The 14754-nt window shown below is 44.7% G+C and overlaps 1 protein-coding gene across 17 annotated transcripts in view; it reads right to left on the reverse strand.

Annotated features, from left to right (window-relative positions):
* The window catches only part of ZNF236 (zinc finger protein 236), a 104271-nt gene that overhangs the window by 64116 nt on the left and 25401 nt on the right, over positions 1-14754 (reverse strand). For 15 of the 17 annotated variants that reach the window (XR_014234363.1, XM_082355153.1, XM_082355149.1 and 12 more), the window contains 5 exons: positions 9325-9503; positions 6631-6755; positions 6156-6328; positions 3371-3514; positions 425-628 (listed from right to left, as the gene is read on the reverse strand). Coding sequence is in view for 16 of the 17 variants with exons in the window: in XM_082355153.1 (XP_082211279.1) it covers positions 425-628; positions 3371-3514; positions 6156-6328; positions 6631-6755; positions 9325-9503 (825 nt within the window). In the remaining variant the exon portion in view is untranslated. Of the gene's footprint in view, positions 1-424; positions 629-3370; positions 3515-6155; positions 6329-6630; positions 6756-9324; positions 9504-14754 lie in introns of those variants that run through there. The other 2 variants (XM_082355145.1, XM_082355143.1) reach the window with 2 other exon arrangements.

Raw genomic sequence — 14754 nt, forward strand, 5'->3', positions numbered from 1 at the left:
TCAGAAGAGCCCTCTGCCCTCCACGCGCTCCAGCGCCACACGAGCAGGGACGCTCACACACTGTCAAGACAGGCAGTGCTATCTCCAAGGAGCACGGCGGGAAAGGATGAAATATTCCTTACCCTCTGTCAACACGGATAGATACAAGGAAGTTCTGAAAAGCCTACACTTTTCAAGAAAATTCACTTACAGAGAAGAAATTAGAGTTCTAAACTTTTTATTTAGCGAGTAATAAATCATTTCAAATACTGCACTGTCCATAAGTAATCAAATAAGCATATTTTGTTTCAATGTAATTTTTTCAATTACGACACATTTTTAAGGAGGAAGATCGCTTTCCTTTCACAAGACCTGAATATGTCGCGTTCAGTGATGACACCCAGTCGCTGAGAAACACAGACCGGAGCAGGTAAGTGTGCCTCACCTGCAGGATGTCCTGGCTGACCCCCACCGTGATGCTCAGCTGCTGGGCTGCCTGAGGCGGCTGGCTGGGCCCCGCAGGCCCCGGCTCCGACAGCTCCAGCAGCTGCTGGATGACATCGGCCACCGCCTGGGAACTCTGCTGACTCGGAGCAGACGCGACCTGGGCTTCCGTCTGCTGAAGAGGTAAAGTCTGAAATAGCGTGGCCTGAAACACAGCAACATTTCGTTAAAAATATAAACAATTACGTTAATTTGTACACCAGTTTTTTTAAAAAAGGAAAGAAACAGGCATATCTCCCTTATGAGCATTAAAATCCCAAAATTAGTATCCCAAATTTTTTTTTAACATCTTTATTGGAGTATAATTGCTTTACAATGGTGTGTTAGTTTCTGCTGTATAACAGAGTGAGTCAGCGATACATATCCAAACATAAATTTTAAATAAAATGCCTCACTGATTTTTAAGTTAGACACAAAACTGGCCCTTAAGAAAATATACTCAATGAATGTTTCTAGCACAATTCACGTCCTGTAAGTGGTGGAAGAGACCATTCCTTCCAGATGGGGTGAGGCGCACAGACCTCATCTCCCTCTTAGTCCATTAAAATGAAGGAGTAAAAGAGTTGCAAAATATAGAAAATAAGCAAGAAATCACTGTGGTTTAAAAAAATTTTTTTAATTCCCGAAAAACAGGGGCATTGGAGGAATAAATGCTCTGTAAAGCTACAGCCAAGAACATGTGAAGAGAGAGCTGATCTGATTCCTCAGAAACCCAGGAACGTGAAACGCATACACAGAAGAGGGCAGGGGCAGAGAACTACCCTGTGCCATGCTGTAATGGTGGGTAACAGGGCGTTCTACACCGGCCCAACCGACGGGACACGCCCCACCGAGAGTGAGCCCTGACATAAACTGCGGGCTTTAGTTAATAATAACGCACCAGTGCCCATCCCTCAGTTGTAACAAATGCACCACACCAATGCAAGGTGCAATAATGGGGATAATAACTTATGTGAGTTGCTGGAGAGGAGTCTACAGGAGTTTTCTGTACTCTCCACTCACTTTTACTATTAACCTAAAACTGCTCCAAAAAATAAAGTCTATTAATTAAAATACTTAACACTGACAATGAATCCCCTGTCTTCCTCCATAGAACAGATGGCAATTAGGCACTTACCTTCAGGCAAAAAAATGGGGGATTGCCTCTAAAAGAGATAAAAATGAAAAAACTATTTGGGGAGAGCCAGGGCACCTTTTGTGGCCCTTAGTTCCGTAGATTAAACAAAAAATCTTTTACATTCTGCCACCAGGGACCCCAATCTTAAGAGCTGGTTCCCTGGCCAATTATAAGTAACCCTGGAGTTCAACCAGCTCTGTTCACGCATAAAAAGTTCAGAGGCAGGTTTCCTGATGCCCCCTTCTTAAATACAGGCAATCAAGAACTATAAGACATCTGAAAGAAGGAGGAGTGGGGAGATGCACAAGACAGACAATTCAATGACTAGAAGAGAACTTTTAAAAGAAAATGCTGATTAGATTTCAAAGGAAAGTACATCAAACCAGAAAAGAGTATCTTGAAAAAGAAACAATCAGATCACATGGAAAGATCTCAGAAATTAAAAACCTTACTAGCTTAAAAAAAATTCAAGGAAAGAATTATAAGACAAAGTTGAAAAAAACCCTCCAAAGTAAAGCAAAAAGGTCAAGATTTAGAAAATGGGAGAGGAAAAATAAGAGACAGTGTTCAGGAGGCTGAACACTGATCCCTAGACAGTCCTGAAAAATGGTACGTGTAACCTGACACAGAGCGCTCTTACACACGCAGATGAGGGTAAAAGGTGGCGTGGATCCCAGGTTTCCAAACCCCTATACTACATTTTCAGTTTTTTTACTGAGACTATAAATTTAAAAAATGATTTGCATTCATTCCAAGTAATTCACTACATCTACATATTTGATTTGCATACTGCCAAAGGAAATGAATATTTGCTTGATTTATACATTGAAAATTTTATTTAAAAAATACTCAGTCCAAACTAGAATTTAAGACATAATTATTAGACTCTAATTATTTCTCCAGTTTTAGAACTTCTTTACAACATCCTCCCTGATCAAGAGTAAGTTGAGGAATCATCTTAAGCTGCAAATATTGTGAGAAAAGAAAAGAAAAAGTAAACACTAAATGTGAACTTCATGCTTGGGAACTAAATACAAACTAGGCCTATTTTCTAGTTTGGTAGGAGGCAGCTGCTGACTTAACACAGACTATCGGCAGACGGCATTCATTAGCTACTTCAACACTCCTGAGACTTGTACGTCCAAAGTCTCTGCTGTTGGTTAGGACACCAAACTCTATGCTTAGATGCTGCCATTTATGATCAATTGAGAGGGTAGTAGAAGTAGCAGATCAAGGCTGAGCTATGAAAGTCTACAAAAAAGGAGTAAAAGGGGGTGTGTTTGGGGGGTCATACAATTTTAAATACATGTACTGAAAAATACAACTGAGTTTCCCAAAAGTCCAAGATCTCAGGAAAAAGTATCACTGTCACATTAGACCTGGAGAAATATTACTTTAAAGAGAGAAGTGATTCTTAAAATATAACATAAGGATAAAGAATATTCAATAATCATCATCAATAACACTGTAGGAATTACAATTTCATAAATTAATGATTACATGATTACATTGTCTTATTTCTAACCGGTTCAGATGACAGTCCATAAATCTGAATCACGTAATATTATTCTAAAGTTTTTAAAAATTTGATTTCCTTTCACTCATTAAGCAAACAAATAAAAGTAGCACCATACTTCCATATAGGAAACTTTCACAGCACCTTTACGGTACTAAATACTATTCTAAATAATATTCAATTTTCAAGGTCACAATTAAGATGACAGATTTTGGTAAAAGAATACCTTCTATCAACCAGCATACTAAGCTTACCGTTAAAACGTGAGCAGTCTCTGCAGCACTTGTTGAATTCTGTGGCCCACCCATATGCATCTTGCTGATATGAGTGTTCAAGCTACCTAAACTTTTAAATACACAACTACATTCTGTACAATTATAGGTAGGGCCACTCTTGACCTTAAAAAAGAAAAAAGAGAAAATAAGTTTTTACAATTGTTAGATTAAAATATTTAAATTATGGCAAATCATAATTTACCATTCAATTAAAATGACAGAAATAATCTAACCCTTTATCATACCTTTTCTTATAAGTTAGATAGGTCTAGAATCAATGACCCAACTCTTTAAACAATATTGCCAGTATGAGATTAATTGAAATTTCAGTCTTTTCTATAAATCAGAACTGGTTCAAGTGAAAAATCATAGTTTTCAGTTATTGTGCTCTAGTAAAAAAATGTCTGACATGTTCTCAACTTCTTAAACGGTTAAGCACAGTGTTCAATAACGAAGGCCAGACAGTTAGATATAATTTTACTCTGAGCCTTGAACATACAAGTCAGGATGGATGGCCACGCAATGTATACATTTTCCATCACCAATTCCAATAGTCCACGGCAGGGACTACTTTTTTTTTTTTTTTATAGTGACTACTTTTTAACACCGTGACAGAGCCAAGAGTGGACTACAGAGCAGTAACACAGACAGGGCCACCCAGGCACAGAGGAAGCACCTGCAATATCCTCTCTGCACTACTCAACAAGCCCAGCCGGCTCTGAACTTGGCTAAGACCTCCCATTCCACCTAGCACCTTGTTAACAATGAACTTTACAGCTTTAGACTCATCACAGGATTAGATAATGTTACAAACACTCTTTAGAGGTTGTTCCTGTCCCACCGCAGGTCCCAGGGTGTCCCCAGGCTGGGGGCAGGCGAGTCCCCGGCCTTCCCTGAAAGGGTTTCCTAAAGCCGGGAGCAGCAACGAGCACGCCCTGGGACTGTTCTAAGGTGCCATTTTCCAGGTGCTGTGCATTTAAACACACTGTTATTCCTCAGCAATCACCTACACAGAGGGAGCTCCACAAGAGTCACTTACACGGCCCAAATTTATTCTTCTCAGATCGAAAGGTAACCTCACGAATATGTATACGCTCTTCCTAGTGTCTCTGGGTCTTAGATAATAAAACTAAGTCTTTAAAAGCAACTTCATTGCATATGAAATTCTCAGTCTCTTTACAAACTATATGAAGTATGTAGGGTTTTCTTCATTTTAGCGTTACTTAAGGATTTACTCCAAGGAAAAAATTAAAAGATATACATATGCTTTTAGGAATGTGATACTTTTCATCCTCCAAAGTATTGTAGTTATATAAAATAAATGATCCATGATAAAAGTATTTGTGTTGCTTAAGTATTTCTTCATAATCTACAATTAGACTAAATAAGACACCAAATCATGACAATTAATAAGAGCAAAGGTGGGGACTTCCCTGGTGGTCCAGTGGCTAAGAATCCGCCTTCCAATGCATGGGACATGGGTTCGATCCCTGGTCAGGGAACTAAGATTCCACATGCCGCAGGGCTACTGAGCCCACACGCCGCAACTAGAGAGAGGCCCACAGGCCACCAGAGAGAAGCCTGCACGCCGCAACAAAGAGCCCGACGCAGCCAAAAATAAATAAATAAATAAATATTTTAAAAAATAATAATAAGAGCAAAGCTGAACCAGTTTAAGAGAAATACTTCCAGAGTTTGCAAATCAGTATTACCTGGAGACAACAAAAAACTTAGGAGCATCAGTTTGGCTGAAATAGCTAGCTAACATGCAGCGTGGAGGGAAGTACACTGACCAGGACTCTGCTCGATAGAAAATGTGAAAGGGCCCATATGCAAGGTCAGCAATACTAGTGCCAGAAAAATACTTTCTCCTCAATTTCCTTTCTTGTCTTTCAATTTCTTACACTTGGAAGTGTCTGTGTTTCAGGTTCACTAAAGGGATAACACAGGCTAGCACTCAGATTGATGGACCATAAGAATGGTATTAGGATTATTTCCACACATTTACTCATCAGAGCTATAATACTGTTGGTAAAAAGACAAAAATAGTATTTTATATTTCTCCCATGTATAATAAGCCAGAAAGGTTCAAACGTGTGTATATATATGTGTGTGTGCATATATGTGTGTGTATGTGTGTATATATATGTGTGTATATCTGTGAGTATACGTGTGTATATGTGTGTGTATATCTGTGTGTGCCTATGTGTGTATGTCTTGTGTGTATGTGTATGTGTGTGTGTGTATGTCTGTGTGCGTATGTGTATGTGTGCATGTATGTGTGTATGTCTGTGTGCGTATGTGTATATGTGTGTGTGTATGTATGTCTGTGTGCGTATGTGTATATGTGTGCGTGTATGTGTGTATGTCTGTGTGCGTACGTGTATATGTGTGTGTGCGTATGTGTGTATGTCTGTGCGTATGTGTATGTGTGTGCGTGTATGTCTGTGTGTGTATGTGTATATGTGTGTGCGTGTATGTGTGTATATATATGTGCGTATATCTGTGAGTATATATGTGTGTGTATATCTGTGTGTGTATATGTGTGTATGTCTTGTGTGTATGTGTATATGTGTGTGTATGTCTGTGTGCGTATGTGTACATATACATATATATGTATTTTTTTAAACAGGGTCTGCTCTGCACAAACTCTTCGTCTACATTTAAAATGGAGAATTTCTCAGGTTCACTCTTAAGAGCCATCCGTGCAGCCTGTGACGTACTGCACACCTGTGAGGACCACACCCCCAAGTGTGACGCTTACCTCTGAGTGAACTCTCTGCACGTGTGACTGGAGATTCCCTTTCTGAGAAAAAGCGGCAGGACAAAAGGCACAGGCGTGGGGTTTTTCACCTGTATGCTTAATCATGTGAGTTTGCAGCGCCCCCTTCTGGTTAAAAGCTTTTCCACATTCGCTACATTTAAATGGTCTTTCACCTGGAGAGGGAGAAAAATGATCAAAATATCATTCCATACCGTGCGAGCATCTGATGGATTAAAAGAAAATACTTAAGTTACCCACACTCAAGACCCCAAACCTACCCCTCCAGGCAGAACGTTACCCTGTGGCCGCAGACTCACACATCCCACTACCTACTCAAAATCTCACAAGTAACACCAAGGTTATCAGCAAACTACGGAAAAGGCAAGATTAAATTTCAGGTCTAGCTGGCTCTAAAGCACCTTTTCTTCCCTTAAGGTCCCACGGGAAATCACCCAAAAGTAAATGCATCTCGTACCTGTGTGTATCCTAATATGCCGAGTTAACTGACTTGGCTTTTGGAACGTCTTTCCACAGTGTGGGCATGAATACGTGAATCCACTCCTGTCGATGTTCCGATTATAAGACCTTGTACTTGACACCCTAGTATGCATAGAGGGAAAATACTCAGTAAGTCAAATCCCTTGTGTCACCACTTCTAAATCAAAATCCTATGGGAAAGGTTAGCCGACTGGCCATCAGAACGTGCTTTAATGAGAAATCAATCACATATAAGTGTGTAGGACACACACACACACATACATGTATTAGTTTTGTATATCAATATCATAAAACTCATTTTTTTGGTTGGGGAGGAGGCAAGTCGGAATGTCTCTTCTAGATAAAGCTTTCCCTGTGATGATCAAACACAAAGACCTGTGCAGGTGTGATTTCTACGTCGACACGAGTGTGTGCTGCCTGCTCCAGGCTCCTCCTGGATGCTGATGATCTCCAAAGTTCCATCTCCAACAACTCAGATCCCTCCTCTGAGCACCAGCCCTGGGCACCTAACTCTCTACTTGACATCTCCTGAAGGCTCCCTGGTGCCTCAAACCTAGCAAGTCCCAAATGAAACCCTGTTTATTCTCAGCCTGCTCCTTTCCACAACAGGAGGCGGCAGCTCCCAGCTGTGAAGCTTAAACCTTAGAAGTTACACTGGATTCTTCCTTCTCCCTCACCCCGACTTCAAGTCCGTCTCCAAAAGCTGCCGCTCTCACCCCAACACCCCTCCAGAGAAGCTCCCGCCTCTCCGCCCTGCAGCCAGCAGCGTGGCCTTCGAGCGGCGCCCTCAGTCCGTGGCCCTGATCCGCGGTCTCCCTGCTTCAGCCTCACCCACACGGCAGCCAGGCCGCGGCCCGAAGGCTGGGCAGCCGATCCGTGTGCAGAACCCTCCCAAGCTTTCCCACTGCCCTCGCGGTAACACCCGCGTTCCCGGATGGGCTCAGCGCCCTCCAGCTCCAAGACCCTGCCGCCTCGCACTCAGCCCCGTGAGCTCCACTCCACCCCGCAGCCGGCTCCCATCACACCGGCCTCCCCCTGCGGCTCAGACTGTGGCAAGTGCCCCCCGCCCCGCCCACCAGGCCCGGAACGCCCCTCCCCAGACCTGCAGGCCCGCCTGCCGCTCCTCCTCACCTGGGTCCCACTCCAGACGGCCCTCCTCAGAAAGGCCTACATCAGACAGGCGCCTCAGCGACTGCCCCAGCCCTGGAGCATCACCCCAGGTGAATCCAATTTACTTCCTCCTCAACACGCCCGCTGTCTGAAACCCGCACTGGCTAATCCGCTTGCTTGGTCACCGTCTGTCTCCCCTGCTAAACGGCAGCTCCGCGAGACGGAGGCGGCCGGCCTGGCCCCCGGCAGGCCCAGGAGCCAGCGCGCTCTAGCGCACGGTGGCCACATAAGTACCTTCAGTCGCCTCTCCAAGACCTCTGGGGACAATCAACAGTGCCTGTGCTAGAACGTCACCAAAATAAAAATCTAGTGTGATAGGACACACGCATTATATTTTGGGAGTTTAAAAATCTCCGAAATAACGAAGCATCAGGTGGGAACCACATTAGTCAACAACCAGTAATATGAAGGGAGTGGGAAAGACAGGAGAACTTTGATCATATGGAGAAGTTCAGTCCACGCTTCCAAAACACAGTGCCGAAGAGAATACATAAAACTACTACAAAGCATTCAGGCACTTTACAAGCTTTGTTAACTGGTGTGGGACCTTTTGCTGTGGTGGTGCTGGTTGTTAAAACAGCACAGATAGCTCCTAAATATTGGAGCTTGGAAGGGTGGCAAGTTAAACTGATGATACTGTCATTAAAAAGTTAATCAATACGGGCTTTTATAGTTTGTCGTAGAGATCAGCTCAACGAGTGTGACCACTGATCATCACCATTAGCTAACTTAGCACAAAGGGCCAGGAACAACTCTGCATTTCATATCATTAAGAAAAGGAAATAGCAGTAAAAAATATATAATCAGGAATAGGTCAAATACAAAATTTCGAAGCCATGTTAAGTTTTACTAGGAATAAATGTATATATGTATGTAAATATAGGTGTGGTTGCTAATATTATGAGCACTAAAGCCAGACTATTAGGGATTAAATCCCTAACACTTGACTTATGGCTGTAAAACCTTGGGAAAGTTACTTGGTCTCTCTAGCCTACCTTTTCTCATCTGCAAAATGGGGACATAAAAGTATCAGGCCTGAAGGGTTGTTTGTAATGATTAAATGAAGTTTTACTTATATATTTATATACACACTAAGCACAGTAACTATTTAAACATGTGCGTTCTAAATAGGTAGTATAAATAAACCAATTCAGTAAAAAGGGTGCTAATGTGGCCTTTGTGAATCCACTCTACACACCTTGTTACCTGCCCATAAAAATGTATTGCCTATAATACTTTGTTCTACACCTTTTAACATTTTAATATAGCTAAAAATGTCTACCTACACAGTATGACATTTAAATTTTCGACCTTTCCTGTCCTACTGTAGACCCGACACATAACACATGCTATGAAAGACATCCCGACACCACGTGAGATGAGTTGCCCTGTTCTTGTTTCTAAAGCAGCCAAGACATGTAACCGATCAACCAATCATAGCAAAGCAGGCCCATTTTTAATGTGCTGTATAATTGTTTCTAGCCCAAGCAAAGGCTCACACCTAACTTTATAGTGAGTCTTCATGTGCTCCTTCAGCTGTGGTGGCGTCTCGAACCCCTCCCCGCAGGCCTTGCAGGCGTGAGTCCGGCTCGCAGCCAGCTCCTGGCGGTGCTCCTCCATGTGGACGGCCAGCTGGCTCTGCAGGGTGAACTCATCCCCACACTCAGAGCAGATGAGGTTCTGCAAAGGGAAAGACCGCCCATGAGCACAGCCAACACTTCAGAGCCATCGCCTCTTGAAAGAACTCACGCTGTAAATGGCTGATACACAAAGTATGCTTTCCTCTGGAACAAACACTATTTCACCTCTCAACAAATATACCATCATGTCCACGTATGAACATATAAAAATGATCTCTTTCCTGATAGAAACATAGGGAAAAGGATGAGAGAACAATACAATTTCTGAGCAAAGCGAATTGTTTCAAATTGGCTGCTGGGTAAACAGCATTTTGTCCATCTATGCTGTGAAAACTTTAAAGAGAAGCAGAATGACTTCAATACCACAAAAGGGTCAGGAAAGAATTTAAATTAAGATGACAGTTTAATAGACTACCTTAAAACAAAATGACGGCTGGTAAATTTTTAAATGGAAACACCTATCATTCTTTCAATCTGGTTTATGGGTAGTCGATTACGAAAAGTCCGCGACTCTGTCCAGAAGTGCCTGGCTGAGCACCTGAACAGAGCTATGGAATAAGTATAAAATACACACAGGATTTCAAAGACTTACTGAAAAAAAAAAGGAAGAATATAAAATAGCTCAACTGTTAACATTTGAATTAGAATATTTTGGATATATTTTCATAAATATATTAAAATAAAATGTATTTCATCTGTTTTCTTTTAACTTTTGGAAATATAGCCACTATAAATTTTAAATTACTCAAATTTCAATTAGGATAGCACGGGTCCAGATGTTCTGGAGTTGGGTCTTGGTTCACGTGAAGGCTGCCAGTCACCAGCTCTGTGTATCTGGGGGTGCTGACTGCTCAAAGTCTGTGAAACAGTGGTGACAGCAATGCCTGCCCTCACAGGGTTGTTATAAAGTTAAGTACAATGATGCATGTAAGATGCTGAACGGTGCCTGGCACAGAGGAAGTACTCAGTAATGAACTGCTGACTCAGTACAAAGTTCAATGAGTTTACTCATGTGACCTTCTATAATACAATTATTTATTTAAATGATCCAAACATGGAAAAGAATGAGTGTAACCTGTCAATGAGCATAAACTATTTTTCCAAACAACAAAATAGATAGCTATTTCTTCCCATCAGACTGTCTTCTAATTACTGCCCCTGGCAGTCTCGTAAATGCACAGAAAGAGCATCGACATGAGGTTGTTCACGGATACTACTCAGAGCACCCTTTGCAGAAAAGACAAGGATGAATGGAACACTCTGAGCAATCCAATCGTGACGTCAACTGAAGTAACTTTAAATCAGTGTTACTATATAATAATTTAAGGAAATAATGAACTACTATCTTGTTAGTGTCTTGCTGATAATAAAGAGATCTCTTTCTTGGGAACTGTCAAAAATTTAAAAACCACCTAACAAAATTTGCTGCCTGTCTTGAGTGTGGCACTGGGGACATCCACACCCTGAATCTGTACAGCAAAGTATTCTCCTTTCACTAATGACTTACACACGAGATAAACCCTGACTTGTTACCCTCCCACCCGCACCGTGATTCTCTCATTGCTTTGGCTCAGACCCATCCTCTTTTCAGGTACTTTTTCACCAAATGAGCAGATTAGTATATTTCAGGAGACATCTACATGGATATTACTCAGAAATTGATCAGAATTTTCTGAGTGGAAACTCTGGTTTATGTACAGTTTGCTCACACGGCGAAAGCAGGATCAAGTACATGCTGGGCCACAACCGAAACAGGCCTCATGATGGAAGGCTTCGTGCTGCCGCTGTGTTACACCCAGCCAGACCCAGGAGCCAGGATGGGCCTCCCTCCCTGCCCAGGACCTGGCACCTCGAGCAAGTCTTAGTGGGGAGTGCGAGGCCTGTGGGCAGCTGGCGGGCGTCCGCTTTACTGCGTTCCCCGCACTCGGAGCTCCCGGCAGGCCCTCTAGGCAGAGGCAGTGGCTAGTGCCTGCCCCAGAAGCAGGCGGTCCTGGGGGAATTCCAGTGATCGCTAAGTGGCCAGCAGATCATCCAGGGAAACATATGGCATTCTTATCAGCCCCCATCTGGCTGAAGACATAATAATTTTTTTAAGTCAAACAGAGGATAAAATACGATAAATACTAACCGCCTTCAGGCTGCTCAGCCGTAACACTTGCCCTTCCTGCCTCCCCTCCCCCGGGGCCACCCACGACCTTTCTCCGCGCCCCCCTTCCTTCTCTCAGAGCCCCCAGGCTCCAGTGCCCAAGAGCTGTCCTTGCTCCTGCCTGGGCTTTTTCTCAGCAGCCATCCTTCCCTTCCTACAGGAGCCTGCCTCAAAATGGCGCTCAGTGCAGGAGAGAAACCTTAGCCCACCCCACAGGACACCGCCCCCCTCTGAGCCCCGGCAGCACTGGTTTCCACCACAGTCCACTGGGCTCCTCTCTTGGCAGGTGCCACCCTGTTCAGAGGCAGGACGGGCTGGGGAGTGGAGGGCCACCTCACAGGGCCCCTCTGCCCTGTGACGGGGGCGGGAAGCACCGTGCAGACCGGTCCATCCTGCATCACGTGGCTGAGTCTCGGTGCTGCCGGTGGAGAGACTACACAGGCGGGGAACCAGAACACGCCCTGCTTCTGCCCGGCAGAGGACGGAAGGCCAGCGTCCAGCCGGGCTCTCTAACACCATCGGAGGGGGGGTCTGGGTGCCCCCTCCTTCCGCCAGGAGACGGATGCAAGATTAGCTCCCGACTGAAGCCCGGGGGTCAGGGGAGCAGAGGGCCGTCTGCTTCCAGGGGACAGGGAGCCGGATGGGGTGGACGATCGCTCTCCCCTCAGCCCTGCAGAGTTCGTCAGTGGGTATTTGGCTGGAATAGGGTTGGCAGCGTCAACAGGATTTTCTCTTGCGAGACCACCCCTTCCCAGTTTGGGCTGTTGGCAACCAACCTTCTGGCGTGTTTCCGTCTATGCCTGCTGGCAGAAGGCTACAGGCTCTTCCAGCGCCCTGTCCACATGGACAGCAGGCAAAACAGCAGCTCAGGGGGCTCACTGCCACACGTTCCTCAAGTCCTGAAAGCCCTCAGCTGCCCGCCTCCTTCTTCCCACCCTCAGGAGCCTCTAGATCTCTTGGCTGTGTGATCTCTAGGTATTTTCAGTTGTAAGAGGGGCACAAAGGGTCTACTTCATCTTAGCTGGATTCTTATCGGTTCATTTTAAGTGCAACTAAAGGTAAGGAATTATTCCTGTAGTCGATACTAATATACCACATTCAAATCAATTAACTAAGAAATAAAAACATCCAAAACAGGCAAAGGTAGCTAAAATACATTATTTAACATACACGGAAAAGACTGATAATTGTGTTCCGGTATCTGTTCTTCTTCTGTACAATAATGGGTTTCTTAGCTGAGCACGCGGCTGGGTGCCGACTTTCCTAACGCTAACCACCTGTGTGGCGACCATGCTCCTTCCACTCGACGGGATGGCAGCAGGCTTTCACTAATGACTTACAATCATGAGATAAACCCTGACTTGTTACCCTCCGCCTCTGGACCTGGCCTTCCCACAGCAGGCGGGCCACCTCCCTCCCTCCCTCCCTCCCTCCACTGTAAGCCACATGGTACAAGAAACACTCAAAGAGAGCAGAGCATGTGGGGTCCTGGACTACCTCGGCCACCCCACCAGCTCTGTACTGTACAACACCAGACTGTTAGGTGAGAGAGGAAAACTCCGAACCTGTACCCGAACACAACCCTTTTTCTTAAAAAGAGCACCCTATTTTTTACATATTGCCAACACATTTTCACATCACAAATAAGCACTGCAAACCTTTTCTGTTGTTGTTGTTCTGCTCATGCGAAATCACTAGTCCTGAATTCCTGTTCAGCATGGGGTTACTAAGGTCAAGTTACTGAATATCACTTCTCAACTTCCAGAGCCTTCTCCCCGGCAGCACAGTGGCGCAAGGGCAAGAAGATAAAGCATTTTCACAGTTTCCATTCCCAGCTTCAAACCACAGTTACACAAAAGCCTCTCTTCTGACGATTCCAACCCTTTTCCTCTCCTGTGATTATTTATTGATCTAAGAGAGAATCTGTTATATTCCAAGAGAGAAAATAGAAGAGAGGTTAGTAGTAATAGAAATGAAAGTCAACTGGTTTCAGAAAATACACGCTTCTCAAAGGCCTTTTGGGGAAAAAAAATTGGACGTCAGAAACTATGAACCGTTTACGTTCCTCAAAGGCCTTTTGGGAAAAAAAAAAAATCTGGAATCAGAAACTATGAACTGTTTACGTTCCTACAACAGTGAAAGACAAAGACAGCTGGAGCTTCACCAACGCAACGAGGATTCAGATGAGACCAGGCTGCACAAGCTGCCGTCACAGCTGCTGCGTGTGGCGGGGCTGCCACCTCAGGAGACGACGTCACAGCAACGAGAAACCGACACAAGCACACGGGGTAAAAGCAGACATCAGAGACTGTGAGCTCCACTGGGGGGACAGTCTGGAAAAGAATCTGGACAAAGGGTGTGGAAGAGAAAATAGAATGAAGGGAAGGTTTTGAAAATAATGTATAAAAACCTAAGAGCGTCTGGAGATGATGAATTACCATTATTTCTCTTTCCAGTTATGGAGGAGGTAGAGAAAAATTTTAAAGGTGTATCTGAAGAAGCATTAGGATGGAGCACAGCAGTTTTGGTGGCCTGCATCGGTGGTGTGAGGCTGGCGGGGCCTCGGCTCCACACCCGCCCTATACCATCACCCCCAGGGCTGGGTCCACTCGGGGCGCCGGCACAGGTGGAACCGCTTCAATCACCTCCCCCCACCCCACCCGCCGCCGTGAGCCCCCTAGAGGATTGACACACACACACACACACACACACACACACACACACACACACACACACACCCACCCACCCCCAGGCTTCACCCCCTTGCTGATCCGGCCTAGACCGCATGTTACATCATTTCAACCCTCTGCCAACACCTGACCCATTCGCTATCCCGTCACACACGCTTCGTAAACCGGAACCTTGATGCAAACAACCATCTGACCTCCTACCGGGCTGAAGGGCGCTGTGAGGAAGCCACATGCTCCCCTCCCAGCCAACACACACAGATCCGTTCGCAGCCACGATCCCTGTAGTACGTGTAACACAACCCACGTAACACAACCCACATATCTGTCCCTGGTCAGGCTCTGTTCCCACTTCCCAAAAGCAGGCTTCCCATACCCATGCCTCTCTCCAACCACCTCATTCTTCTGTGAAGACAAGGCAACGTCTCCATTTCACAGAGAAAAATGAGGCTGTGCAG

The sequence above is a fragment of the Balaenoptera borealis genome (genome assembly GCF_965194805.1).
Source record: "Balaenoptera borealis genome assembly, chromosome: 14".
NCBI classification, from domain to species: Eukaryota; Metazoa; Chordata; class Mammalia; order Artiodactyla; family Balaenopteridae; genus Balaenoptera; species Balaenoptera borealis.